Source organism: Taudactylus pleione, unplaced genomic scaffold (assembly GCF_031769625.1).
Source record: "Taudactylus pleione unplaced genomic scaffold, aTauple2 ptg000835l, whole genome shotgun sequence".
Lineage (NCBI taxonomy): Eukaryota > Metazoa > Chordata > Amphibia > Anura > Myobatrachidae > Taudactylus > Taudactylus pleione.
This window is the reverse complement of record NW_028285237.1, coordinates 819,886-847,783: the sequence shown is the minus strand read 5'-3', so window position 1 is coordinate 847,783 and position 27,898 is coordinate 819,886. Positions and strand designations below refer to the sequence as shown.

At 43.1% G+C, this 27,898-nt stretch overlaps 1 protein-coding gene across 1 annotated transcript in view; it reads right to left on the bottom strand.

Moving 5' to 3' along the window:
- Positions 1 to 578: 578 nt before the first annotated feature.
- Positions 579 to 27,898, bottom strand: part of CCDC18 (coiled-coil domain containing 18) — an 80,734-nt gene continuing 53,414 nt past the window's right edge. The window contains exons 18-28 of the mRNA XM_088458474.1: positions 27,427 to 27,594; positions 26,951 to 27,093; positions 24,286 to 24,449; positions 23,490 to 23,691; positions 18,399 to 18,498; positions 15,012 to 15,128; positions 13,565 to 13,708; positions 9,406 to 9,609; positions 4,776 to 4,892; positions 2,745 to 3,249; positions 579 to 769 (exon numbers count right to left, since the gene is read on the bottom strand). Coding sequence (XP_088314600.1) covers positions 2,767 to 3,249; positions 4,776 to 4,892; positions 9,406 to 9,609; positions 13,565 to 13,708; positions 15,012 to 15,128; positions 18,399 to 18,498; positions 23,490 to 23,691; positions 24,286 to 24,449; positions 26,951 to 27,093; positions 27,427 to 27,594 — 1,842 coding nt within the window. The 3' untranslated portion in view covers positions 579 to 769; positions 2,745 to 2,766. The remainder of the gene's footprint in view (positions 770 to 2,744; positions 3,250 to 4,775; positions 4,893 to 9,405; positions 9,610 to 13,564; positions 13,709 to 15,011; positions 15,129 to 18,398; positions 18,499 to 23,489; positions 23,692 to 24,285; positions 24,450 to 26,950; positions 27,094 to 27,426; positions 27,595 to 27,898) is intronic.

Sequence of the window (27,898 nt, the reverse complement as noted above, 5' to 3'; positions counted from 1 at the left end):
TTACGTATCATACATCTATGACCCGATTCCTTGTTCTGTCTTCAGATATGGTCCGCGGACAGGTGACCATCGATGATCAGCGATCTGTCAGCGGATAAGGGAAATTCAACATGTTAAAAATCCCCGACTTGCCTATTCCAACCATTTTTGGGTAGGGATCAGAGAATTAAGATTGTTTACCATGTTGAATATCCCCTACCCTGGCAGAACTGGTAATTGTGGCAATCAGTCGCAGATGTATGGGCCTCTTACAAAAAGAACGAAACTAAATAAACATAAGAGACAACACTCCTAAAACATACAAAAAGCTACTATTACAGTGAATATTAAATCTTCACTTGATATATTTTTATTCAAGTATTTCCTCTTAACAGCAAAGTCTTTATTTTACATTCCACCTGACTTTAATCCGCATGCCAAACACCACACTTCACAATTGGATGAAATTATTCAGAGCAAAAATTGAGTCCTATAACTAATCACTCTGCATGACACATAAGCAGCTTAGTTTACTTTGATGTTTAAGCAACTCATCAGAGTAAGACCCGTGATGACACACTTTGGACAAAGAAACAATATAATTATTACACATCTTTATTTCAAACTAATGGGACTCGTGAAAAAAGGCATAAAAAAGTATAAAACATAATATAAAAATTCACAAGTATAAATAATTAACATTTCCACAAATAAATATGAACATATACAAATATAACACATATAAAGGCAGAGGTTGGTCCACAAGGTCCACAGGTTGTGACACCTAGACCTGAAAAGAGAGGAGAAATCAGTTATTCAAAGCAGCAGCTGAACTAAAAAGAGATAAAGAACCCATATTATGCTAATGGCTGATTATCATAGTGTCCACAACATATTTTCAATGTTAGTAGAGTGGAGAATAATGGCGCACACAAGCGCACACACACACACACACACACATGCTGTACAAGTGCAGATGATATTGGGTAATTGGCCTACTATTATAGCATAAGTGGGCTGAAAATAACTGTAGAATGATTCTACGACAAGTGATACGACCATTATACGGCATGGTGCACACGTAATTTTTTTTATACCCATTTTCTAAAGAAAACTGTTGATAATGAATAATTGATCATTACTATTTTACTGTTTTAGGCGTATTTCTGAAGCATAATAGAGCTTCAATTGAGCGCTGTGACAAAAAGAAACGTAAAATGCCCATCTTCATGTAGCCTGGTGCAATAATCTTGGTCTCAGTGAAGCTATTGAATGATTTATGCAGCTTGTTCATTGTTAAATAAATAATTTAAAGAGGATTCCAGACATTTTAATTATGTATCTGTAAGACTCCATCCTCCCCAAATAACCAAATGGCAGGAATCTGTTGTCCATATGTAGTATTTTGAGAGTAAAGCAATGTACACACCTGTACGATGGTGCAACCCAGCGATGCGATGTAACGATATATCGCATAGCCACACACACTACAAGATTCATTGTAAAAAATATTGTGACCCCGCGCTATGTAAATAATAAGAGCAGCTCAGTTAAAAGGTATAATAAATAATAATGTTAATGAGCGCTATGAGGAATAAGATAAATGAACCTAAATTTGTGGCACCTGTGGGAAAAAAAGGGTGGTTGTACTACAATGCAATACATCGTTACATGCTTCATGTAAAAACACCACGTCATCCGTGGAATCGTCCCATTAGACGTGCAGAACATCCGATGAGCTGACGTAATGAACGATGGGTGAAAACGACAGATTGCAGGTATACACTATACAATGGTCATATACAGGGCTGCAACTAGGAAGGGAGCTAGAGGTGCACGTGCACTGGAATGCAGGGGGTGGAAAAGGGCTGACTCAGCCCCTGCACACCCCGCGGGTCTTGTAGTGCGCGGTGACTAGGGGGGGGCGGCTGCAGATTCCATGCGGACGGTTCTGCTGAAAACGGCCATCCAAAAATGGCCGCCGCCAAGGAGAAGACGGATGCACATAGCGTTCCTGGAAGTGCTGGGAACGTTGGCGCAGCCGGGAAAAGATGCAGAAAGCTGCATCTTCTACCTTGAAACCCCCTGGCAACGAGCATGGAACCCCCTGGCAACGAGTAGGTCATTTTAAAGTAATTAGAAGCCTTACTGTGGGGCATAAAATGGTGTCGGGCAAATATGTAAGTGGTACTTTGGTAATAGGCATTACAGTGTGTGGCATAATGTGTAATGTGTATTATGGTGTGTGGAATAATGTAAGTCACTATACCAGGGACGTCTGACTAATGCACTGCCTTATGGAGGAGCAAGGACAAAATCCAGGTAAGGGAAGGGAGGGAGCGCAAAATTACTGCCTTACACTGGGACACAGATATCGTAGTTTCGGCCTTGGTCATACAGATTAGTCAAAAGTACCAAGATTGCACAATATATGATATAGTGCAAAGGGTTCTCAAACTCGGTCCTCAGGACCCCACACAGTTCACGTTTTCCAGGTCATCCAGCAGGTGCACAGGTGTAGTCATTACTCACTAAAGCAGTTTAAAAGATCCACAGGCGGAGCTAATGATTTTCACTTGTGATTCTGTGAGGAGACCTGAAAAACATGCAATGTTTGGGGTCCTGAGGACAGAGTTTGAGAACCTGTGCTATAGTGTGTACCCAGCTTAAAATCTTGAGCATCTAAACAAAGCCTTTAATCAGCGCACATAGGACCCTTAAAGCAATGCCAAAAGGAAGATAAATAAACTAAAATAAAGACAAACCTGTTGTTGTTGGCATCCATCTTCATTCCGCATATTCTTGCCTTTGGCAATGTGTGACTTCTGATAATTTCATCTCCTGCTTAATATATTTAAGCATACCACTAAGAGTCCCTAGATCAGGGCAGTCAGATGTCTTATTACAGTCATCATCAACCACATACTCTAGAGGATTAAAGGAAATGTCATTCAAACTATCTGATGGCGTATGGACAACCTTGTCACTGATACTTAGTGCTAGTGAGGAATCAGGCAGAACAAAGTTCTTTATGCCCTCCATCATATTTTCTGGAAAATCTATTGAAGGATTGTCGTTCAGGCTTATGTCACTTATAGAGCCATGCATCTTCCAGTTCACGGATGAGGCCTCAGGAAGTTTGCGTGATTCTGGCTCATGATAGTCGCTAAATAAATCATGAGACAAAGAGGTTGTGTTTGATTGCTGTTTGAGAACCAATGATCTTTCATATCCTGAAATACGAGCTTTTAACCTGGTCAACTCAGATTCCTGCAGCAAGAGCAAAGACAGGAAAAAGAAATGCATATATAATGTCTTAATAACGTACACGAAAACAATACACTGCTAATCAAAGCACATTGAACGGACTCATATAGTTAATGCACTTATTAAAACAACAACAACAAAATACAAAAAGAAAACTTTAAAGCAACAATCACAAAACAAACAAAACAAAATGCAGAGACCAGAGGGGCTTTTAATGGATTATGATGTTCATGGATCAAATATTCTCTATCATCTTAAAGTGAAGGTATGTCCACCTTCAAATAACTCTTGCTAATCATGGACACTTCCATGCAACCGTATTTTAGGTGTCCTCCTCATCCCTAAATACTGTTGTCAGGGTTGTCTTAACAGCAGTGTGGGCCCTAGGCAAAGCAATGCACTGGGGCTCCTACCCACCCATTCACGGGAAAAAAATTTAATTGGTCAATAAAATTAAACCCTTCTTCATGCCCATCAGACCTCCCACACATGCAGAGAGACTCTGTCTGACTGATTTGAACCCGGCGGATGAAGTGAAACTGGGACTGAGGTGAGTACTTGTCACCGGGAGGGAATGGGGTGAGGGAGGTTAGATCAGAATACAGTGTACTGGCGGCCGGCTTATAAAAATATCACAAATTTACCAACTGGCCGCAGCTGAGGGGTGGGTTGGCGGGCCCATACAAGCTTCGGGCCCTTGGGCAACTGCCCAACAAGCCCAATGGAAGAGATGGACCTGACTATTGTCAAGATTTGACCAAGCATGACCACTGGGAGAGGAAAAAACTATCAGGCTGAATTTATATCGCATTTACTATAGACCTACACATTGGGAGTGTAATCTCCTGCCCAGTTTTCACTGACAAAAGGTCACTCCTGGCTGCTAGCGATAGCCTTACATGGCTGTGATACTACAGTGGTGGGTTAGAGTAGGGTGGAAATGAGCCCCACCATAATGGGCAAAGTGCATAATATTTTTAGGGCTTTACCACTTCCTCTTTAACGGAGTAATGTGAAAATCCTGTAATATTGTATACCTACGCCATTTTGTAATAAAACTACTCATATGAGAGAATATTTCTTTTGTGGCTTCTAGGTTACTATGTTTATAATGCTAATATTGGAAGCACAGGAGGTTCTGCAATAATGCTGCACCAGTCAGGCTGAAGCTGACTGAATGGGGCTGCAGTGTTAGCGGATACAGCCCACTACTATGGGGAGCGTCAAGTAATATGCATTCCTTGCTTTACATTAGGTAGCACTTTATGGGAATCGTCAGTTGCTTTTCCTGCAGTCTTCCATTACAGGCCCCTGTCTAATCTCTCCCTCTCTGCTCATTGCCTAGCTAATACAATTGTATTTTACCAGATATAAAAAGCAAGAAATCATTCCAATCTGTCCTACAATGGATAAAAAAAAATATTCTCCTATTCCAGAGTGTCAGAACTACATATAATAGCCCATTCCATTAGATGCAGAAGACTGAGATGGAGATACACAGAGATTTATTTCAATAAATATAGCTTCACCTTCAGGATCAGAACTTCATTGGTTGCTTTGATCACCTCGTTTCTGGCTTCAAGCTGCGTTTTTAAATGACAAATTGTATCTTGTGCTTCATCCAAATCTTGTTTCAAGTGCTGCAGCTGGCAATAGGAAACCAAAATAGATTTATCATGTAATAATATAAAAATAATCAGTAACTTCTATGTTACCCCACAAGTCCTTAGACTTCTGTAATTCAGACAGTAAAAGGGATTGGAACCCAAAAACAACTCTTCTATTTTATTCTATCCCACTGGGCAGGATAAAAGTAAATGCATGGGGCTATGTTTGCCCTCTGTTATATGGCCAGTTCTTACTAAACCTACTGACACTGTCAGAAAATGAGGAAAACAATGGTGTGTATGATTTTCCAACTGTATTACCAGACCCCAGTGACATAAAATCATGCAGAAAGGCAGTTTTTGCATGATTTAAGTATCAGGGCCATTTAAGAAAAGTCTGCATCTCCTACATCAGGCTACCTAATGCTGCAGACTGTAGTCCCGCTTAGTCACTATACACTGTAAGCTTGCGAGCAGGGCCTTCCTACCTCTATGTCTGTCCGTTATTCTGTTGCATTTCACAAATGGAAGCATTAAAAGAACAAAACTAGGTAATATGTTGCGCTATATAAGAAACTGTTAATAAATAGGTACCGTGATCAGGTCCGATTACTAAGCTCCGAAAAGATTACCCCTTCAGCTAACGCCAGCCGCCGCTCTATGTCTATGGAGGCATCATCACCTGAGAGGGATCTTCTGATCACACACGGTCATCAATCCACCTCCCCTCCATTGCATTTTCTGTATGTATGGCCTCGTTCTAACTGCCTGTAAAATTATAGCAATGGCTATCCCCTTGCTGCAAAACTCCTCCACAGGACAGCCTCTTATTGGAACTGCTGTCTGGGGAAGAGATTTTTATTACTTTGAAACAAAAAGTAATTCCCTATTACAGTGACATACGGTGATAGTTTACGGAGACTCTTTGCGGAAATTGATAGATAGACCTTAAGCTGGGTGCACATTAAACAATTTGCAAACGATCATATGTCATTAACGATTTCCCTTGAACTGCTGAACGATATAGTGCATACACACTGTGCAATTTTACTAACGATCAAACGATATATCATTCGTTGTTAAGGACTTCCAAATAGTCATCGAGCCAATCCTGATTTTGGAAATACATGGGACAAAATTAGTAGGGGTCCCCTGTATTTTCCATAACCAGTACCAGACTCTTTCTAGCGAGGGTGTAATGCCACAGCCTTACGCCTGACCGCTAGTCAGCCCAGGCCGGGGATCCCTGGGGAGGTGGGGACCCCTCTCCAGGGTCCCCCCAGCCTGAACTGATAGCATAGTTGATTGTGTAATAACAGATGTAATTACATTGTCTTTTAGAGTAGAACTATAGGTCCCAGCAAGTCTCCCCCGCATGCTGGTACTTGGAGTAACACAAGTAGCAGCATGCGAGGCATTAAGGGCCCGCTGGTACCTGTAGTTCAGCTGCAAAAGTAATGTTAATATAAAGACAACACTCACACACTGTGGAAATATAAGGTATGTCACACATACTCACCTGCAATCCCTGGACAGGTCATTTTGTCCACACCAAAAAAAATAAATAAAAAAATCCCGACCCATGAACTTAGGGCCTGATTCAGACCCGTTCGCGAGCGCTGAGCGCTCGCAAGCTGGTCGATGTTGGGCCAGTGCGCATGCACAAGACCTGGATAGCGATGGGCAAGCCGTCGCTATGGGTCTCACTACAAAGGGGGCGTGCCTGGCCAGACGGAGGCGTTCCCATGGGAACGCCTACCGTCTGGGGTTGGCCCCACTAACATCACAAGTGATGTCAGTGGGAGTGCTTTTGGCTCTGATAGAGCCAAAAGCAATCCAGGGCTTGCGGCAGACGAGACCCTACCACAAGGGTCTCGTCGCAAGCCCGATGGTCGTGATGGTCTTGACCATCGCGACCATCTTTTTGGCCGCTCGCTATAGCTGTGGGTGGTCACCCACAGCTATGCAAGCGGCCAGGAGGCCGCTCTAAAATTCAGAGGGACGGCCCTGATTCAGAGCGAGCGCTCTGTTAGAGCGTCAGGCTCTGAATCAGGGCCTTAGTACAGTCCTTCAAGGACGGTACTTCCAAAATGACAGCTCAGCCGTGGCATTTCTCTATAGATATCCCGGTACTGAGCATTCATTGACAGAGAGATGAGCCTGAACGGTGTCCACCATTGACTTCAATGGTGAGAACCGCTAGGTCACCTGGCGGTTCTCCCCATTGAAGTCAATGGTGGGAACCATTCGATTTACAGCTGTGTTAGGCTCTTGCAAAAACAAAACATGAGGTGGTAAATAAAACAAAATCAATAAGACAAAGCAACCACCCCTCCCCCAAAGGGCACTGCAAGTCACCTTGGTTCTGCACTGGTCACATCAATATGTACACTTCATTTCCGCTCTTAGGAAATGCATGCCATGAAAAAATCTAAAGAAGTGTACTGCGCAAAAGCATAAATGACATCAAAGTCTGATCATCTAGTACTTTTACTTCCTTTTTTAAAGAAAAATAATAGCAAGTAAAATAAAACCTTTTCAGTTTTTCTCCTGACAAACTGCTGACATTAGCATACTTTATGGCTTACATTAATCAGAAAAAAGATTTGGCACTCTTGTTGCTTAAAGTTCTTCTTTATCATTAAACAAAAAAGTGTCCACAGAAATGTGTTGTTCTTTTAAGATACAATTGTACAGCACAAAGTGCATCCTAGTAAAAGTATATAGCATGCCACAATCTACACGAGCTCAGAGCTGGAGCAGAAACCGTTGTTTTGCAAGTTGAGGTGCACAGCTCCAAAGAGGATTTTGGTCTGCACATCACGGTTTGTGCTTTGTTACTTAGAGGCCCATTTATTTATGATTGAACTTACAATGTGATCTGGGCGCGATATTAGTGCCCATCATCGCACTGCAGGATGCAATCATAGTGCCGGAATGCAACAAAATGCTCCCGCAGGGACAGGTGCACTGAAAGGGAGTGCTGGGAGTGAAGTGACCATTTCAGTGGTCTGATCACTCTTGTGCCAGAACTTCTAATCATGTGTGGTTTACACACATGCACGCCAGCCTTTGGCGGGGGAGGTTCCTATGGAACCCTCTCCCGGCTAGTATTGCGGTGTGTAGCCCATAGGCTACAGCGGCTTACGCCATCTTCAGATGGCGTAAGTTGTAGGGACCAAGTTGGTAAATCTGACAGCATCACATGCCCTATAGAAACCTATGGGGGTTGCGGAGCTGGTGGAAATGGAGGGACAGCAGCAGATATTGTAGATATCTGCTGCGATCCCTCCATAAAACATCTGGGGGTTTACTTAGTATTTGTGGGTATACACCGCAAATATTCAATGATAAATGGGCTCCTATGGCTCATAGACCGCTCTGTTCACAGTTGTTGCACTGAATATCTACTATATAAAAGCAAAAATTTGTCCTTCTGTCTTTCTATACAAATCCACAGTTCACAAGCCAAGATCGTGAAATTTTTGTATTAAAACACGGCGGAGGAAACTAAAAAAATTTTGAAATTACTGCTAATTTTTAATTAATGAAAAACCACAATTTTTGCTGGACGCTCATTGTGGGGCCTCACGGCATATGGGTAGGGCCTCGGAGCAAGCGTTTTGTGTTGTCATGTTTTGTCATGATCTTAATGTTTATTAAATGAAGAGAGGTTTAGCAGGCTTTGCCAGCATTCTCAGCTCTCTGACTAAAGCAAATTATACAACAACATTTACTTCTTTCTTCCAACTGTGTCAAAATGATGACTTTGCAAGGACCCTGCTGTACTGTGAGCTGCCAAAATATTACACGTGGAATCTTCTCCCAAAGTTCTTCTGCGCAGAAAACAGGGAGTCGCTGTACATGGTCATCCTGGTATCAGAGCAACAGAAGCTCTTGGCCGGGTTTATACTGTACATCCTACAAATTTTGAATGCTTCTATCTCCGAAGTTTGTTTTACACCGTTACAGGTCCTACTTCCTTCGAAGACCATAGGACTGTTAATGGGGAAGTTTGTTACACTTTTCGTGAGGCCTGCCTAAGGAGTGGTTGGTTGGAGGATGATGTGTAAACAACATTCTTAAAATCCCGGGCAACGCCAGGTACTCCAGCTGGTGTTCATATAAAAAAAAAAATCTTACGATTAGTTCATACATTCAGAAGTATTATTTTCTATTTAAGTTAGATATTTGGGATTTCACCTCTCTGTGGGCAGTCCTCTTTTTGGATGATTATTCCAGGCAGGAGAGTCCAGAACAGGTAAAGCAGTAATATAAATAGCTCAACATTGGTTTCCTATTTACTATCGTGTCTTCTTTAACCTTGCAGAGTCTGCCTTCTTGCCACAGATCAGCGGGGAATGAGGATACAGCAATTACAGCAGTACGTTTTCTTCAGTAGTGATTGCGGTGTACAATATAAAATACATTAATATAATAAAAAATTCTATTAATTTACCATTCTACACATATGAGGAGATGATGCTACAGTTAAAAAGCAAAAAAACAAAAAGGTATTGAAGGAATCCCCCAAGCTGGGATTGTCGGCTACCTTTTCCCTGGAAAGGCGATCCATTTCCTCCAGCTTATGTGTAAGCCTGTCTGATTCTTTCTGAGCCCCAGTCAGCTGTTGTTGTGTCTCCATGAGTTCCAGGTGAGTGTGCTGCATGCCCTCGCGTGCCAGTCTTACTTGCTGGCTTCGATCTTTGCCTTCTTGCCTCTGTTCGGCGATGCAGCTCTGCTGCTCTTTCAAAGTCTAAAATACACAGCAGTCACACTAACCAAACTGATGTATAAATGTGTCAACTTGAAAATAATGTAAGGAATGCATCTTGTAATCATTTACATAGAAAAACTAAAACATATAAAATGTAATCAAGCGCTTCAGAAAAAAATAAAAAAGCAGCTTTCATAAACAGTGATTTGTTTCAATTGTATTAATAACGAGTAAGCGCTAAATATAAAAGTGTATGATATATATATATATATATATATATATATATATATATATATATATAATAAAACGGATCTGCAAGGATATAATCAGTAAAGAGGACACATAAAAAACCCCCCAAAAAACAGATCTTTACATTTTGTGTCCTTTTTACTGATTATATCCTTGCAGATCCATTTTTTTATTATATATATATATATATATATATCTCTCATACATTTTTATATTTAGCACTTTCTCGTTGCTGAAAACTAAACAAGACAACTGGATCAATTTATTTCTGTACTGACAGAATGTTCATTACTCTCAGTACAGAAAAAAAACACTTACTGTGAGAAACGCACACAAGCAAAGTGTACAATTATTGTAAATCACTACAACGTACACAAATCTCTGTCATTACTCTGGGTATCTCTTACAAGGAGGTAGAAAATAAATTTAAAATAAGGATTTTTAGGCTCTAATTTTCCTTTACATGTCGCTTTAAAATGTTGATTTGTGAATAAATAAATTGCCCCATATGGCATTAATAACAGGCAACAGAAACAAATTATAATCACATAACTGCAAATTATAGCATTATTATATAAGTAAATAGTAATAATAATAATAAATAATAATAAATGTTATTCACCCAGAAATACACAGCATCATTCACTCTGATAGAGGACAAGAAACCTTCAAGTTAGCAATGGCAGAGACTGTAAAACCAATGGAAGTAAATTTAGCTATTTAAAATGGTTTGAAAGTTTTTCTTTAAATATTCTGGGATGTAATTAGAGTTTTTACGTAATAGGATCTCCTATTATCAGATGATTTCAATGTATTGGTTTGTACAGGCATTCTGGTAACTTTTACCGAATACTTATATAAACGTTCATCAAACACTTGCATGGTAATCTTTATCTTGCAAGATATTTAAAGCATTAAATAAAGTAGGTTCTTGGTCTTACCATGCGTGTATAGTATTATAGTAAGACTTGGGTGTATCTTATAAATGCATAGTAAATTTGCACATATTTTTCCTCTAACTTGTCTTAATTGAAATTTCTAGTTGAACAAGTGCAATTTTTATGGGTGCCCTTTTTATATTTATCCCTTTTGAACCCCTATAACAGGAATATGTACTGTTCATTCTAGCACCCTGCATCTGTAACCACCTGTGCAGTTCCTCTTTTCTGCCTGGGGTGTCGCTCTCTGCTCTGGTGCCTCTTGCACACTCTGGTCTGTATCTCAGCAGTTTGTTACATCCTCTGAGTGTGCTAGAAACATCAGAGCAGACAGCGACACCCCAGGCAAGAAAGAGGAAGTGCACGGGTTGTGACAGGTGCAGGGTGCTAGAATGAAGACCTATGAAAATAATGCTATAAAGAGGTCTATACAAATACTGTTGGAAATGAAGACATTTCAATATGAATGTGACCATATATAGAGAGAGAAGGAATAGCCAGTATACAGTATAACTCTTTAAACTGGGCCAGCACATCATGAAAACGTTCATGCATGTCTCTTAATGTACTCCCGATTTCCTTCCAACCCTGCACCAGTCCCTCTGTGTTATGAACAAACACTGTGAATGCATCCCTTTCTACTGGTATCAAGGATTTCGTTCCTCAGATGAGAATTACTCCCACAGTAATCACAATCCCCTATGTTGTTCAACACCGTCCAGGTGACAGAGATTTACAGGAGTTCCAGGCAAAGGATGATTTTTAGTGGGAGATAATTATAGGATTATAAAACATTAAATTACATTTTTAGTTAAATAAATGAGCTAAAACACTGCAGTCAGTATGCACAGATCTTATAGAGCACATAGAAAAACATTGATAATATTCTTGAGTACATTTCATTATTAGGCTTGGGTAGTCTTTCAGGGGAAAGTGGGAGGGCCTTGGAACACACACCCTAATTTTAAACATAATAAGAGGTGCAACCATGCTTGTAGTGCCAGGAAAAATTACATGCTGGTGCACACTCTAACCACTAAGAATACTGTGAGTCAAAACAGACATAATAAACTCTGCAAATAACATGGAGTACAAATGAAGTTTTGTGCACAGGTCCTGCACATTGCTCCCTAAATATTATATCATGACGTCACGCGCGCCGTTGAAGAGGAAAGCTGGAGCCGCTTCCCGGGAGCCCGGAACAGCAGTGGGGGCTGCCAGAGGTAACCGGTAGGTCTACGCTGTGAGGGGAGGGGGAAGGTCTACGCTGTGGGGGGGGGGGGGGAAGGACTACGCTGTGAGGGGGGTAGGTCTACGCTGTGAGGGGGGGGGGGAGGTCTACGCTGTGAGGGGGGGGGAGGTCTACGCTGTGAGGGGGGGGGAGGTCTGCGCTGTGAGGGGGGGGGTCTGATGTGAGGGGGATCAGTGATGTGAGAAAGAGGGGGTCTGTTAAGAGGGGTGAGAGGGGTCAGTAATGTGAGAAAGAGGGGGTGGGTCTGTGCTGCGAGGGGTCTGTGATGTAAGAAAGAAGGGGTCTGTGCTGTGAGGGGTCTGTGATGTAAGAAAGAAGGGGTCTGTGTAGAGGTGAGGGGTCAATGCTGTCAGGGGTCAGTGCTGTGAGAAAGAGGGGGTCTGTGATGTGAGAAAGAGGGGGACTGTTAAGAGGTGAGGGGTCAGTGCTGTGAGGGCTCAGTGATGTGAGAAAAAGGGGGTCTGGGAATGTTGGAGCTGACTGGGGTGACGTGCTTGGGAATGACGCTGACGCACACTGGGGCTCAGGGAATGGGGCTGAGAGATGCACACTAGGGCCGGGGGGCACTGGGGGGGGAGGTCAGGATTAGGCACCACTAAGGGAGGGTTAGGGGGGGGTGGGGACAGAGGTTAGCATATTTACCTGCCTCTGTCGGGATGTTCATCCCGTCGGGCAGCCGCTGTCAGGATTTGAACCGGCTAAACAGCTGCCGGCATTTCAATCCCATTCCATTATGATGGATGGACTCACATGTTTGGCCAAATATGCACTAAGAACCTCATTTATACTCCATGTTATTTGCAGAGTTTATTAGATCTGGTTTGATTATCAGTGTTCTTTTTGCTTTGAGCGTGAACCAGCATCTTTTTTCCTGCTTGAGAAATCTTCAAAGAAGAAGAAGCTGAAGAGAAGGGACTGGTTTGCACAATTACATACTATATATAATCTATATTAATATAGAACGTTGTGTCTAGTGTTTGTTCCAAGTTGACACAAAAACTACTTAACCAATTTTCATGAATACTCCTAGAAATAACCTGCACATTGTATTTGCTCAGCTTTATCTTGACAGATCGAGATGAAACAAATACATTTATTGACATCATCAATGCAAGAGAGGTGTGGCACGGTGCGCACAGCCGTTAAGGGGTGAGGGGAAAGGTGCTCTGGGCACACGTTCACTTGAATAGAATAGGCAACATAGCAGTCTGTGCACAGGGCACACAATGACATTGGTGTGAGTGGTGGGTGAGGGTGCTGCTGCCACCAGTCTGTATAGTGCTGCTGGTCTCGCCAGGGTGAGACAACAGCTAGTCAGTGTATAAGACATTATCTTGATCAAAAACAAAAACCTAAGACACACAGATTTTTTTGTAAGGGGGGGGGGGGTTCTGACCAATAGCCATTTGCCTTTCAGGCTACAAATGTTTTTTATTGCAGAGATTATAAAATGGGGCACCTACCTACATTTTTTGTTACAACCTAGAAGACATACATTCGCTTCCTGACCTGATAGAGACCCAGTTATAAGCTTTTACATCCAGATAACACGTACCTGCTCCATTTCAGTTATTGCTTGCTGTTTTTTCTCCATTTCTTTTTGCAATTGATTAATATATTGATCTTTTTGAAGTAACCCAAAATCTTTTTCACGAACCTGAACCCTTGTTTCTTGAAGTTTTTCATCAAGGGATGAAATCTGTGAAAATTAGAGTAACAATGTTGCCGTTTAAATGACAGACAATGATTATTCATATACCCACAAGATTCACTTATTGATGTAGAAGTTAATGTAATAGTGAAAAGCAGCTGCATTTGGCACTTGTCTGCTGGCAATTGTTATTGAGCTGGTCTGGGACGCTCAGGGCCGAAGAAAGCAGGGACGGGCACGGGCACCACCCTGGACCTCTCGCAGTCACACAGCAGCGTGTGCTGGGCTGGGGAGAGAGAGGATACTGCCACTGGGGAAGGGGGCAGGGAAGCGGACCTGGGATCCCACCGGGCCTCTACAACAAGCTCAGACAATTAGTACCCGCTCTCAGGGGCGTAGAGAGCCACGCCTGGCCCCCTCGAAAAAGCGACGGGGAGGGGGCGCTGTGAGCCCCTCAGCCCGGCGCAAAGCCAGTGGGGGGCGCGATCAGTGTGATCGCTCCCCCCTTCAGGCATAGGAGATTGCTGTGGCTGCTACTTAGCAGCCACAAGCAATCTCACGCTGCAGCCCAGCACACAGCTGCTGCAGAGGGAGGGAGGAAGTGAGGAGGGGGCGGCGCCAGACCCGGGCCCCCGCCGGGCCCCTCTGGAAGCCCGGGCAAACTGTACCCGCTCCCCCCCCTCTCGGCGCCCCTGCCCGCTCTCATACCCTCTAGGCACCCCTGGATGTGAGGGGTCTGTGGGATCAGAAACTGTTCATTTAACATAAATTATTCTAAATTTAGCAGTTACATTAGTTGCCATTTTGGTGGTTCTTGCAATGATAAAATGGTCATAAGCGATTATATACATCTGTGACTAGCTTAAACTGATCAGTTCGTTTCAATGACAAACCCCATGCTATATAAGAGGGGTGGGGAACCTTTATTGTGCCGAGGGCCATTTTGATATATATAACATTATTTGCGGGCACAGTGCAGGCCACACCCCCTCTGTGTGATGTCACGCGGGGACGGGCCACAATCACCAGTGATTACTGCAATGCCTGGAGCATCCTGAGGATGCTCCGGAGAGCTGTAAGGGCAGCGGTGTGACAGTCTGAAGTGTCCTAAGGACGCTCCAGGCGGCAATGCTACATAGATTCTGGCTGCAGTGTGCCATTCTAGGCACCCTACTGGCCAGATGAGGTTAGCAGAAAAAAGCTTAGAGGGGCAGACCAAATGGTTCCGAGGGCCTTATACGGCCCCCATGCAGGAGGTTCCCCATCCCTGCTATACAACAAGGCATATGCGCAGGGTAGTAACGATATACAATTGTGAATTATTCAAGTGCTGTATTGCAGGGACTCTAACCTGTTTATTACGACCCTCTGCCTCCAGCTCTGATTTCTTTAAGGCACTTTCCAGCTGAATCATTTTCTGCTCCAATTCTCCTTTGTGTTCCCGAATACTCATGTCCAACTGCGTCAGCTAGAAATACAGAAAAAAGTTCATTCAATGACGAATATTAAAGCTATGCAATAGGAAAAATGATGACCTCATACTTTTACATTATCCTGCAGGTTGACAATGACAATTGCATTATATTTGGAGTACTCTTTTAGCAGTGATACAGGCGTGGATTGGGATGAAAAACCCAATTGATTGGCCAATATATCTTGTGTGCGTCGGCCAGTGTGTACCAGAGATATGTCTGAATGACGTTGTTCGCAAGCATATCGCATCGGCTGTGCTGCACAACCGACGCCCAATATATCTGCAGATATATTGAGGCATCGTGCTTTGTGTAAGGGCGGTCAGCTGACCACGCGTACACTTGCAGCGGAGGCCATAGGGAGGGGGCCAGCGGGACCTGCGGCCAGATGATAATTGCTCAGTTTGTATGAACAACAATCTGCAGATATATCCGTTACTCGCCCAGCGTCCGTCACATGTGCAGATGAAAAACATTGCACACGAAAGAAAAATAAAAACACATTGGCCCCCACAGAAAAACAAACAAACAAACAAACAACAACTTTGGCCCCCACATTAATTGCCCCAGTCTACCACAGAAGACTGACCAATGTCATAAAGCAGTGGTTCACAAAATGTTTTGAAACACGGCGCCCTAGAGTATCAGCATTTTTTTCATGGCACCCCTAAGCCAAAAGTTTATTGAGAAATTCAGAAAAAATGTAGTAAAGTGAAGTAAACTGAGCCTACCTGTCATCCTTAGGTTCATTTATGTTGTGGACAGGTTTGAGCTTCTTTTTGTCCACATATTTACATTACATGGACCATAAATAATTTGATTTGGTGCTGGTACAGTAACCTGAGACACCCCTGCAAGTGTACTGAGGCACCCCAAGGTGCCACTGCGCACAGTTTGGGAACCACTGTCATAGAGGCAACTGTAGAGCTCCCAGGTGCTCCATCTTCCGGCTAAAGGCACCCAGAAGGGCCTGCCAGCGTGTGCAGATGACCGCTTCCAGTTTGCATGTCACAGTGGAATGCAAATTCAGGAAGCACGGCAACCAGTATGAATTGGCCAGGCGTAGGGGAGAGCCAGGGGCTGTGGCAAGCCACTGAGGGGAACACGGGACCAGCCCAGTGGGAACTGTCCCGTGCTTCTGATGGCTCAGTCCATCCTTGAAGGGATAGTTCAATATTTAATACAGAAAGGCTTTACGGAATGCCATACCCCATCTCGCAAGTCTTAAAACATTATAGGCTCGATTCAATTCAGCGTGATGCTAAATGCTCCTGGGGCTATTAAACTCACCGCGCTGTTTGGTCCGACTAAAGGATTTCTTCTCGCACCCCTGAGGGTGCGTGGAGATATCCAACAAAAGTGCCAGCTGCACGGCTGTTTTCCTGCTTATCGTGGCACTAACAGTCGCACGGCCGGCACTTTAATCGGAGAATACCGGTTCTCGCGACTAAACACCCACGTTAAGTCACAAGAACCGTCAGTTTACGACTTAACTGGCAACTGTCGGACCAAACTGCACGGTGAATTGAATAGTCCCGGGAGCCCTCCGTGGGTATTCAGCATTGCGCTAAATTGAATCGAGCCCTATATTTTCTATTGAACAAATAAAAAAATATATAAAATGTAATTAGGAAAAACATTAAAATTCAACATTATGAAAATGGGATAAAATGACTCCCCCACTAGTACAAAGTCCAGGTTAGACCATAAATCCTCTGTAGAAATTAGGGAAACAGATGTCTTGCAACAGAAGCTTGTGTTATGGACTTGAATTGTCCTATGTTCTCTAGTAATAATTTGTCTATTGTATTACATAGCAGGATGCGAAATAAGGTGACTGGAGATGATGCTAGAAGCACGGGTGTGTACATGTCATGCCAATTGGGATTGGTAACAGATTTGGTCTTTTTAGGTTCTTTTTTCTTTTATATTGTGTTTGTATTGAATGCAGAAAAAACTTCACATAACATTATCTATATAATAAGCGAGAAAGCATGTCTTTCTGTTGTCCTTTATGCAAGGCCAGAGTTTTGGACCTAGCTCCACCAATTTTAGATTGGTGGTGTAGTTTGACCAGGATTAGGTTTTTGCCTAGGTCTGAACTTCGTCAAAGCCACACACTGTCACACAATCCCTAAAAATGGAAAGATTCTTAAAATTACAGATTCTGGAGCTGGCTCCAGTGGAAATTGTCAGTCTGCCAAAACCTGTGTGACAGCTACAAAATTATTCTTTTAATCTCATAGTCTGAGCAAGTGTCAAACTTTATGACTCATGCAAGTTCATATAAAATCAATAATAAAATCCTTTTTAAAATGACCATACATATTGCCCTCTTTGTGTGCATGCAAGGGCGTAACTAGAACTTTGGGGGCCACATAGCAAGGTCCTAAAATGGGCCTCCCCAGATGTAAAAAAAAAACAAAAAAAACATACGTTTGCCCCCACACAGAGCCCATTCATGTTATGCCACACAGTAGTACCCCTTACACCACACAGTAGTAGTGCCCCTTATACATTATGCCACACAGTAATGCCCCTTACACATTATACCACAGTAATAGTTAATTCACACAATAGTAGTGCCCCATACACATTATGCCCCTCCAGCAACTCAAGTCCCCATGTCCCTCCAGCAGCCTCTCGCCTCCCCCTGTGTGCCATCAGCAGCCAGCAAATGTGGATTTGGCGTGGAGTTAATTACAGCTGGTGCACCAGCAAACTACGGCAAACATGGACAGACAGCGTCAGCGCAACTTGAATCTGGCGCCGGTCGCGAGCCAATCTGAGCTCGCAGACCGGCAGGCAATCAGGAGCAGACACTGCTTATTAGTTGCCGGTCCGTAAGCTCTGATTGCCTCGCGACCAGCGGCGCTGTCTCTTCACTTCTGCCTGCCGATGCACCAGCTATAAACAGCTGGCGTGCCGAAACCAAAATCAACAGACTGCGACCCGGGCCCCCCTCAGCGGCCCTGGCTGGACCGGTCCCACCTTATGTGTGTGACTGGGTGCAGAGTGAGAGGCGGCCACAGTGGCAGCTCCAGCACCATAGCAGCCGCACCCCTTGCATGCATGGTAGTTACGCCATGGTTTGCATGCATGTTAGCAAACAGTAAGGTCATTTTCAGGATCAATGGAATGGAGTTATAGGCGAGGACAATGTAAACAAATGAAGGCTGCAGGTGTGCTTCAGGGTCCAGTCTTCAACCCGGGCAACGCCGGGTATCTCAGGTAGTAGGTAATAAGAGAGATATTACATTAATCACCTGTGCTGCTCTTTGTTTTAGCTCCCAATTCCTGTCTTTTAGGGCCTGGTCCATGTCAAGCAGCTCAAGGTCTCTCTCCTCCAGCTCTCTCTTGCATGTTCTGCAATTAAAATAATAATTAACATTAAAGGCGATGGAAACCAATTTGTACTTATGGGATAGTCATGATAAAAACTTTCTAATGATTTTGTACTTTTAATGAAATGCCAGAAAGCAGGCTGCATGCACTCTGTACTCAGGCAGCTAGACTTGAATGACAAGGAGCAGTCCCATATACAAATCCTCATCACCTTAATTCCTCTATAGTAATGTCAGTCACACCCATAACCATTTCAGTACCGCCATATCGGTTATATAGCAGATGCAGTAACAGCACAGTAAATAGGGTGTGGAAGAACAGAAACACAGTAAAAAGGTATACCATGTCAAATGTAATAAGGTGAGAGTTTAGAAAATGTTAGAGTTTAGCAGTAAACATCTGGATCAGAGTTTAAATCATGAGAGTCTGAAAAACATACGAGTTTGCATGTTCTCGGACTGGATAACATTGGCAGAGTTTAAAAAGCGTGAGAGTTTGTTACTAAAATCTCACATTTTCTAAACTGTAACCCGGTTACATTTAGCCCCAGGATGTTAGACAGTCAATAGGTCGACTGGGACAAAAGGTCGACACACTAAAATGTCGACATGTAAGAAGGTCGCAGGTACAAATGGTCGACGGGGTCAAAATGTCGACGCAACAATGGTCGACGCATGATTTATTTATTTTTAAGCCCTAATCTTCACCCTAACCCTCCCCTTGGTACCTAAACCTAACCGTTGGGTTAGGTGCCTGACCCTAAAAAAAGAATACTTTCACTGCTCTATTCAGTAAGCTATCCCAAAGGACTACACTGAGGGCCTCATTCAGCAAGGATCGCTGATAGGATCACGGCTGCAATCACGCACGTAGGTTTGCTGCGAAAGTATGCTAATGCATGCAATCGCAAAGTGCTCGCATGGACAACATGCAGACGCCCACTTGCCTTCTCTTGCATCCGTAATACCTTGCAAACCTCCTCAAACATTGGAATCAGAGTACCATAGACCCCTCACGCAGAATTACAGCAGTCCTGACCTTACCTCTAAATTGGCTTCCTTGTTGCACGCATTAAGTACTCAAGCTGGGTATACTATTGCAGAGGCTAATTTATGCACGCCCATGCAACGACGTTCAAATGGACAGTCACGCCTGCGTTTCTTCGACTACCCCCCGTCACCACCCCCAAACACTCACTGCCTGTCACTCATTCTACGATGGCTCTACATGGTCTCAGTGAGCAGTCCGATCACAGTGGTGCCTTCACACACTGCGATGTAAACGCATGCGCAGTACGCAACAATCGGCCATCTGCGTACGCTTTAGCAATAGTGATCCTTGCTGAATGAGGCCCTGATTTCACTTCTACATTCAGTCAGCTATCCTGAAGACCCCCAATAATTTCACTGCTGTATTCAGTAAGCTATCCTACAGACCCCCAATAAATTCACTGCTGTATTCAGTAAGCTATCCTAAAGTATTAAATACTCCAATCGAAAAATTTGGAAGTAGCTATAGGTATTTTCAGAGGGGGGAGAATTCCAATGTAAATGAAGCCTAACATACTGTATGTAAACAATGTATATAATAAATGTTGGACAGTAGTGTGTGGCTGTAAATTGCTAAGCTGTGTTTTGCACATTTAATGCACTTTTTGTAAACAGGTATAGGTTTCATTTATTCTTCACCTTTATTTGCATTCCATTTGTAGATAAAATAAAAGTATTCCTTTTTCTATTCTGCAATATACAGTCAGGTGCATAAATATTGGGACATTGACAGAATTTTCATATTTTGGCCTCTATTCACCACCACAATGGCTTTGAAATGAAACAAACAAGATGTGCTTTAACGGCAGACTTTCAGATTTAATTTGAGGGTAATTACATCCAAATCAGGTGAACGGTGTAGGAATTACAACGGTTTCTATATGTGCCTCCCACTTTTTAAGGGGCCAAAAGTAATGGGACTATCAACTCAAAAGCTATTTCATGGACAGGTGTGGGCTATTCCCTCGTTATTTCATTATCAATTAAGCAGGTAAAAGGTCTGGAGTTGATTCTAGGTGTGACATTTGCATTTGGAATCAGTTGCTGTCGACTCTCAATATGAGATCCAAAGAGCTGTGAAGCGAGCCATCATTAGGCTGAAAAATCAAAACAAACCCATCAAAGAGATAGCAAAAACATTAGGGCCCTCATTCAGAGGCGGTCGGAGGATGCAAGCGGTCGCTCGGAAACTGGGCGGCCGCTTGCATCCTGACCGGCTACCTCTGTTTCGGTCGTTAGGCTGTGTTTACACCCACAGCTCTAACGACCGCTAGGGTGATGGTCGCGATGGTCATAGACCATCGCGAGCATCGGGGCTTACGACGAGACCCTAGGGTAGGGTCTCACTTGTCGTAAGCCCCGGAGAGCTTCTGGCTCTGTCAGAGCCGGAAGCTCTCCACTGACATCACTAGTGATGTCAGTGAGGCCTCCCCCAAACGGCAGGCGTTCCCATGGGAATGCCTTCGTTTGGGCTGCCACCCCCCCCGGCCCGCCTTCCAAATGGGGCGAGCTGTCAATCAACATCGACAGCTCGCCCCCTTTGGAAAGAGACCCGCTACGACCGGCGCTGTCAGTCGTAGCGGGTCTCACAAAAGCGCACGAAGGAGCCGGCTCCCTCATGCGCACTGGGCAAACATCGAGGCGGCCGTGCGGTCGTAGACCGTACGGCCGCCTCTGAATGAATCCCTAGGTGTGGCCAAATCAACTGTTTGGAACATTCTTAAAAAGAAAGAACGCACCGGAGAGCTCAGCAACACCAAAAGACCCGGAAGACCACGGAAAACAACTGTGGTGGATGACAGAAGAATCATTTCCCTGATGAAGAAAAACCCCTTCACAACAGTTGCCCAAATCAAGAACACTCTCCAGAGGTAGGTGTATATGTGTCAGTCAGTCATCAATCAAGAGAAGACTTCACAAGAGTGAATATAGAGTGTTCACCACAAGATGTAAACCATTGGTGAGCCACAAAAACAGGAAGACCAGATTAGAGTTTGCCAAACAATATCTAAAAAAGCCATTACAGTTCTGGAACAACATCCTATGGACAGATGAGACAAAGATCAACTTGTACCAGTGTGATGGGAAGAGAAGAGTATGGAGAAGGAAAGGAACTGCTCATGATCCAAAACATACCACCTCATCAGTGAAGCATGGTGGTGGTAGTGTCATGGCGTGGGCATGTATGGCTGTCAATGGAACTGGTTCCCTTGTATTTATTGATGATGTGACTGCTGACAAAAGCAGCAGAATGAATTCTGAAGTGTTTTGGGCAATATTATATGCTCATATTCAGGCAAATGCTTCAGAACTCATTGGACGGCGCTTCACAGTGCAGATGGACAATGACCCAAAGAATACTGCAAAAGCAACCAAAGAGTTTTTTAAGGCTAAAAAGTGGAATGTTATGCAATGGCCAAGTCAATCCCCTGACCTGAATCGAATTGAGCATGCATTTCACTTGATGAAGACAAAACTGCATGGGAAAATGCCCGAAGAACAAGCATGAACTGGAGACATTTGCAGTAGAGGCCTGGCAGAGCATCACCAGGGATGAAACCCAGCGTCTGGTGATGTCTATGCGTTCCAGACTTCAGGCTGTAATTGTCTGCAAAGGATTTGCAACAAAGTATTAAAAAGTGAAAGTTAGATTTAGGATTATTTAGTTTGTCCCATTACTTTTGGCCCCTTAAAAAGTGTGAGGCATATATAGAAACCGTTGTAATTCCTACACCGTTCACCTGATTTGGATGTAATTACCCTCAAATTAAATCTGAAAGTCTGCAGTTAAAGCACATCTTGTTTGTTTCATTTCAAAGCCATTGTGGTGCTGAATAGAGGCCAAAATATGAAAATTCTGTCAATGTCCCAATATTTATGCACCTGACTGTAGGTTTATGAAGCGTAGAAGTAATTAAAACTCTCAAACACACTGAGGCACATTAGACCTGAAGTCCAGAAGATGGAGAAAGGGAATCAACTATAAGGACAACAATGGCAAATCGATGCATCTCTGGCACAGAGAAATAGAAACCTAGTTTACCAGGAGTGATGCAGAATGCAGTTCAGAATGTCGCGAAACAGACTTGCAATGACAGCACCTGAGCACTAGGAGGAGCAAACAACTTCCACTGCGTGTGTGCAAGCTTAACTGTAATCCGCCCTTATAACTAAAGAACTTAAACAAGTCACTTGTACAGGTGGGTTACATGATCTTTCATAGACCCAACTTTACAAAGCACCACTTCCAGGCAGTACTCTCCGAGTAGCCACTATAACCAAGTGCTAAATAGTCCCAGCTACACGGAGGAGCTGCTAAAAGGGAGCACAGATCGTCCAGCACCAAAAATGGCAGTTCCTTTGTGAGAGGCATAGATGTATGAGACTAGTTTGGAAGTTGTACTCCTATAGAGCACAGCAGGTTCATCCCATAAGAAAAAGAGTGTAAAGGAGATACGCTCAAACAAGTCAAAGGCACAGGAGGTTCACATAAGCAGTCATGTTGGCACCAATTAAAAGCACTACCACCAGCACTTTCCCTATAACAGCTGTAAGTAGCTAGTCAGTGATCTCATCTAAGCAGTGAGCAGATATAGGGGACTAGACCTGCTGCCAATAGCAGAAGTGTAAAATATTGGGAACCCACATGATTAGTTCTGGTCCTCTGACATGAACCTTGAAGAATAAAGATCTGAAGCCTAAGTTCCTGTCTGCAAAACCTATGAATCACCACTGGCTACTAGACACAATAAAAAGACTGTGGCTGTTTCAGGACTGGCGACCAGCATAGGCTTCCACACTCATTCCTCCTCTCTGCTGAGCGTGCTACCATGGAGATAAGAAAGCTACCGGAATAAATCTACAACTGCTGTTTTACAAACATACCAGTATATGAAAAGAGTTTCATACATCCAACTTGTTTAAGGTCATTCTACAAATAACAAATAGTTGTTCGTTACTAACCGTAGTTCCTCTGTTAGAGCTTGTACCATCACTTGTTTCTCTTCCATGGACAGATGGGTGTTTGTGAGGGTCTCTTGCAGTTCTTCAACATGCTTCACGCTGTCCTGCAATTCCTTCCGCAGCTGCTGCAGCTCCAGTTCCATTTCTCCTTTCTTCTTGAGATTGTTCCCAGCACTGAGCACCTGCTCTTGTAGAAGAGCCACTAAAAAGAGAAATGGCTGTACTGACATCTAGAGAACTGGATTTACAATAGCTGTAACACAACAAATTTAGATGTACAGTACACTCATGTATTAACAATGACTATAATTATCTGATGTATGTAACATCTGTCCTAGGTAAGAAGCGCAAAGTGAAAACATTAAAGGATGATGTTTAATGGGGATGTAGTCAGCTTACCACCACACGGGATGCCAGTGGTCAAAATACCCAGCGCTGGAATCCAGACATCAGTTGAGTCGCTGGAATCCAGACTGCCGGCATCCTGAACGTAAGTATAGCGGGCCGGGTTGGCCGATAGCCATGGGAGGGAGGGGGTTTGTAAGGTTAGGTTTAGGCACCCCGGGGGTGTAGGCACTAAGACGGGAAGGTTAAGTTTAGGCACCAACAGGGAGGATTATGTTTAAGATGCAGGAAGGGATGGTTAAGGATAGGGGGTGAAGGGAGGAGGGCTAGGATAATTACAGAGCCCCTTTCGGGAATCTCAGCATAGAGATGCCATGGTCGGTCTTTTCACCGGCATCCTGACTGCGGGTCCCCCAACCCAACCCATGTTATGTATCACCTCAAGTCTTACCGAGCTGCGTTTTGTCATGCAGATCCACTTGTGTTTTCTGCAAATTCAGTTCCAACTGGTTCAGTTGGTTTCTTTTTGATTCCCCATCTACAGTAACACACGCCAGCTGTCCCTCTGCTTGGCTCAACCTCTCTGTGCAAAGGTCAAACTCTCGTTTCATCTGACTACAACACAAAATAAAGGATTATATATTATGGCTTTAATATTGAATCCTGAAAGCTGCAGCACATAGGATACATTCTGTGCAGAGATAGAAAATCTTTGGGAAGAACTAGAGAGGCGATTTCAGGATAGTAAGCGGCTTGAGCCTATCCTGCCTTCGTGCGATTTCCATTTGCTGATGTCGACATTGCTGAATTTCTGGTGATATCTCCTTTATGTTCAATATGAAGACATGAAATGTAAAGGAAGAAATGCTAAAGCTGCAATCTGATATCCCTCTGAAAGCAAGAGCTTCTGACATTCATTTCTGGAAACTACTCAGTGAAGAACTGTACCCGGGCTTGAGAACAGCAGCTCTTCATTTGACAGCATTTTTTTTTAATCAACTCTTTGTGAATTCGCTGTTTCACAAATGAAGATAATTAAATTGAGATACAGAAGCCGCATGATCGATGTACATTTAAAACACTGCCTTCATATCTGCCTAACTAACTTAGAACAGTCTTTTAGTGAGTTAACACAAGACATTCAGATTCATGCGCCAACTTCACATCATCAATAACTTTATAAGTGAAAAACACCCTATAATTAGGTGAAAATTGATGTTTAGTTCATTTCATGTTTTCAATGCCTTATAGCACCCCAAAAAGAATTGCATTATGATGATTTTGTACTATGGTAGATCACAATAGATTTTTGTCATTTAAAGTAGATCACCAAGTCTGAAAGTCTGGCCAACTCGGTCTTAAATGGTAACATACAATAGTATAATAAAATAGCATTCTAATTTAAAGTGCTTGAAAATGTAATGCAGGCCATACATCTGCCAGGCAATTCCCCAGTGCCGATCTGCAGACTTCGATGATCGGCGATTTCTCAGTTGGTCAGGAAAATACAACATGTTAAACATCACAGATGATTCGCTGATTCTGATCATTTTTGGGTCGGAGTTGGCAAATCGAGCTTGCCCAAAATGTTAGATTTTCACAGGGAATTGCCCTGAATAATTGCAGATGTATGGGCCCCATTAGTCTAGTTGAATTCAGAGTTGTACACTATTCCGCTGTTGAGCGATTATCAGTACACCGCGCATGCGTCTAAGTCACACGGCACATGCCTCAAGGCCCATGACCGTAGTCGCTCGCAGCAACTATTTATTTGCAGTGTGCAGTGTTATAGCTCATTGGATTGCCGTCCGTAGATATTAGCAGATTATATTAGTCCTTTTCTTTGTTATTTTATGTTACTTATTTGAGACATTCTTAAGACACACTGTTTAAAATTAACCTATTACTTAATCATAGCTGCAGTTTATTAACTAATTTGAGGACCTATTTAAAGGGATCACTGTCTCACTTGCCTGCTTGCCATCATGGAACTACCTGCTCCCACGGACACCAGACTCTCATACATGAGGTGAGATTACAGGCTAGCTTAGCCGCTTCTGCAGGGTTCCACCATACGGGACTTTGATTTGTTTTTCACGCGCAATCATCTATAAACCAGCCTGCCACCAGGACACTATTCATTTGTATTTATATAAGCTACATAGGAGACCTCCGTCATCAGAGGGCACAGTATTGGACTCCAGCTTATAATCAATATTCCCACTAAGTGGGTTTTATTTTACAATTAGATTCATTAATGTGATGCTTGGCTTGGTTGTTTATGTGCTGTATTCAGTGTCAAGATAACGGATGTTCCTGCTTTTTAAAGCTACCTATGTTTTAAATTACGTTACTTTTGATTTATTAAAGACAATTAACTAATTTGTATCTTTGTTCTTTAATTGAGGTTCAGTGCTGTGTTTTATCCCTTTTGTACCAGTCTCTCTTTTGAGATTTAATCAGGAGATTTGACACTCCTCCTCACAGCTACGATAGTCATTTGTGCATTCATACTCAGCGCCTTACTTAAGGGTTTTCTATTCTATTTATTTGCAGTGTGATTGACAGTCAGGGAGCATTTGGGGGAGGTAACGGGGAGTGGCGGCAAAGAACACAGGTGTGTGGTGACTGCTTCGGAACAGTGTCTCACCCTATGACCCCGTACGCAACGAATATAGCTCCAGCAGCTCAATTCCCACGTCCATTTTGTGGGACTATAGATTCACTCGGGACAGCAACAATTGAATGATGTGCGACTGATGCTGCAGCTCTGTACCCAAATGCTGCAACATTTTACGCAGATGCTTGGATCTGCACAGCCACAGGTGGGCATCTCAATACATCTGGCGGCCGTGACATTTGTATATTTTCACATAGCAGCTGCGTACAAATGCGAAGTCATTAGTGTATAACTCTGTATCAAGCCCTATGACTCATTCCCTCTTAATCACAGCTCCTTGCACTGTCATGCCATCTTTGGAACCTTCATTTTGAACCAATGGCCTACCTCAGCGTGCATGGAACAGTATGGCTTCTGTGATGTAGAGCTCATTAATAAAACATAAATCATAAATGCCTGACATACGGCATGAACATACCATACCGTATATACTTACTTGAGAGTCTTGCTTAACTCCTGAACTTGATGATTTTTGAAAGCCAACTCTTGATTGGCTGCCTGTAGTTTCTCCTCTGAAGCTCTCATCTCTCCTTGAGAAGTTGACCTGTATTTCTCAAGTTCAAATTCCAATTTGGACACCTACAGTGAAGACAAACTGATTAGCTGTAGTATGTAAAAAATGTTAACTAAATCAAATTGGTATCAATCAAATCAAACATAAAAGTTAAAAGCGATGGTAATTTAACACATGTATACGACAAGGAGTGTAAAGCCGAAAAAAAGAATAATATTAATATATACTGTACCAAATGCTTGATTTTTCACAGCAAATGACCAAAGGTTGAACACAACAATGTGCAGTACCTCCGTATTCACCGCTATGAAAGTCAGGTGACTCATAGTAAGCAAGAGATATCATGTGGTCCTAACCTAACGAATGTTAGGTAACAATAAAAAGGACAAGTAATGTACCTGTTGCTGTAACTCTGCCTGCGTCTCCTCTAGTTCCCCGATACGTGCATTTCCCTGCTGTAACATCTGCTGCTGCTGGTGACGAGTTTGCTGCAAAAGCAGATTATCTTCAATGGTCTCCTGAAGGCTTTGAGTCTTTAATTTGATTTCCTTTTGCAAAAGCTGAACCTTGAAGGATTTCCAGAAATAGTATTAGTAAATGTAATAACTGAAGTGTTCCTTGCACACATAGCCAGTTATTGAAGAGACAAGAGGTGAAGAGTGTTCTTCTAAGGGCAAACACGAATAATATTATATATATATAGTCGAAGCTGGATTATTGACTGAGACAAGAATTGGATTGCAGCGACGCAATCTTGCGACTGGCCGCAAGACTCCATCTTGGAAATGAGATCGCAAGACGCCATTTAGCGAATGGCCGCCTAAGCGCCATTTTAGATAAACTCACACTTTAGTACATGTGGCGATATTA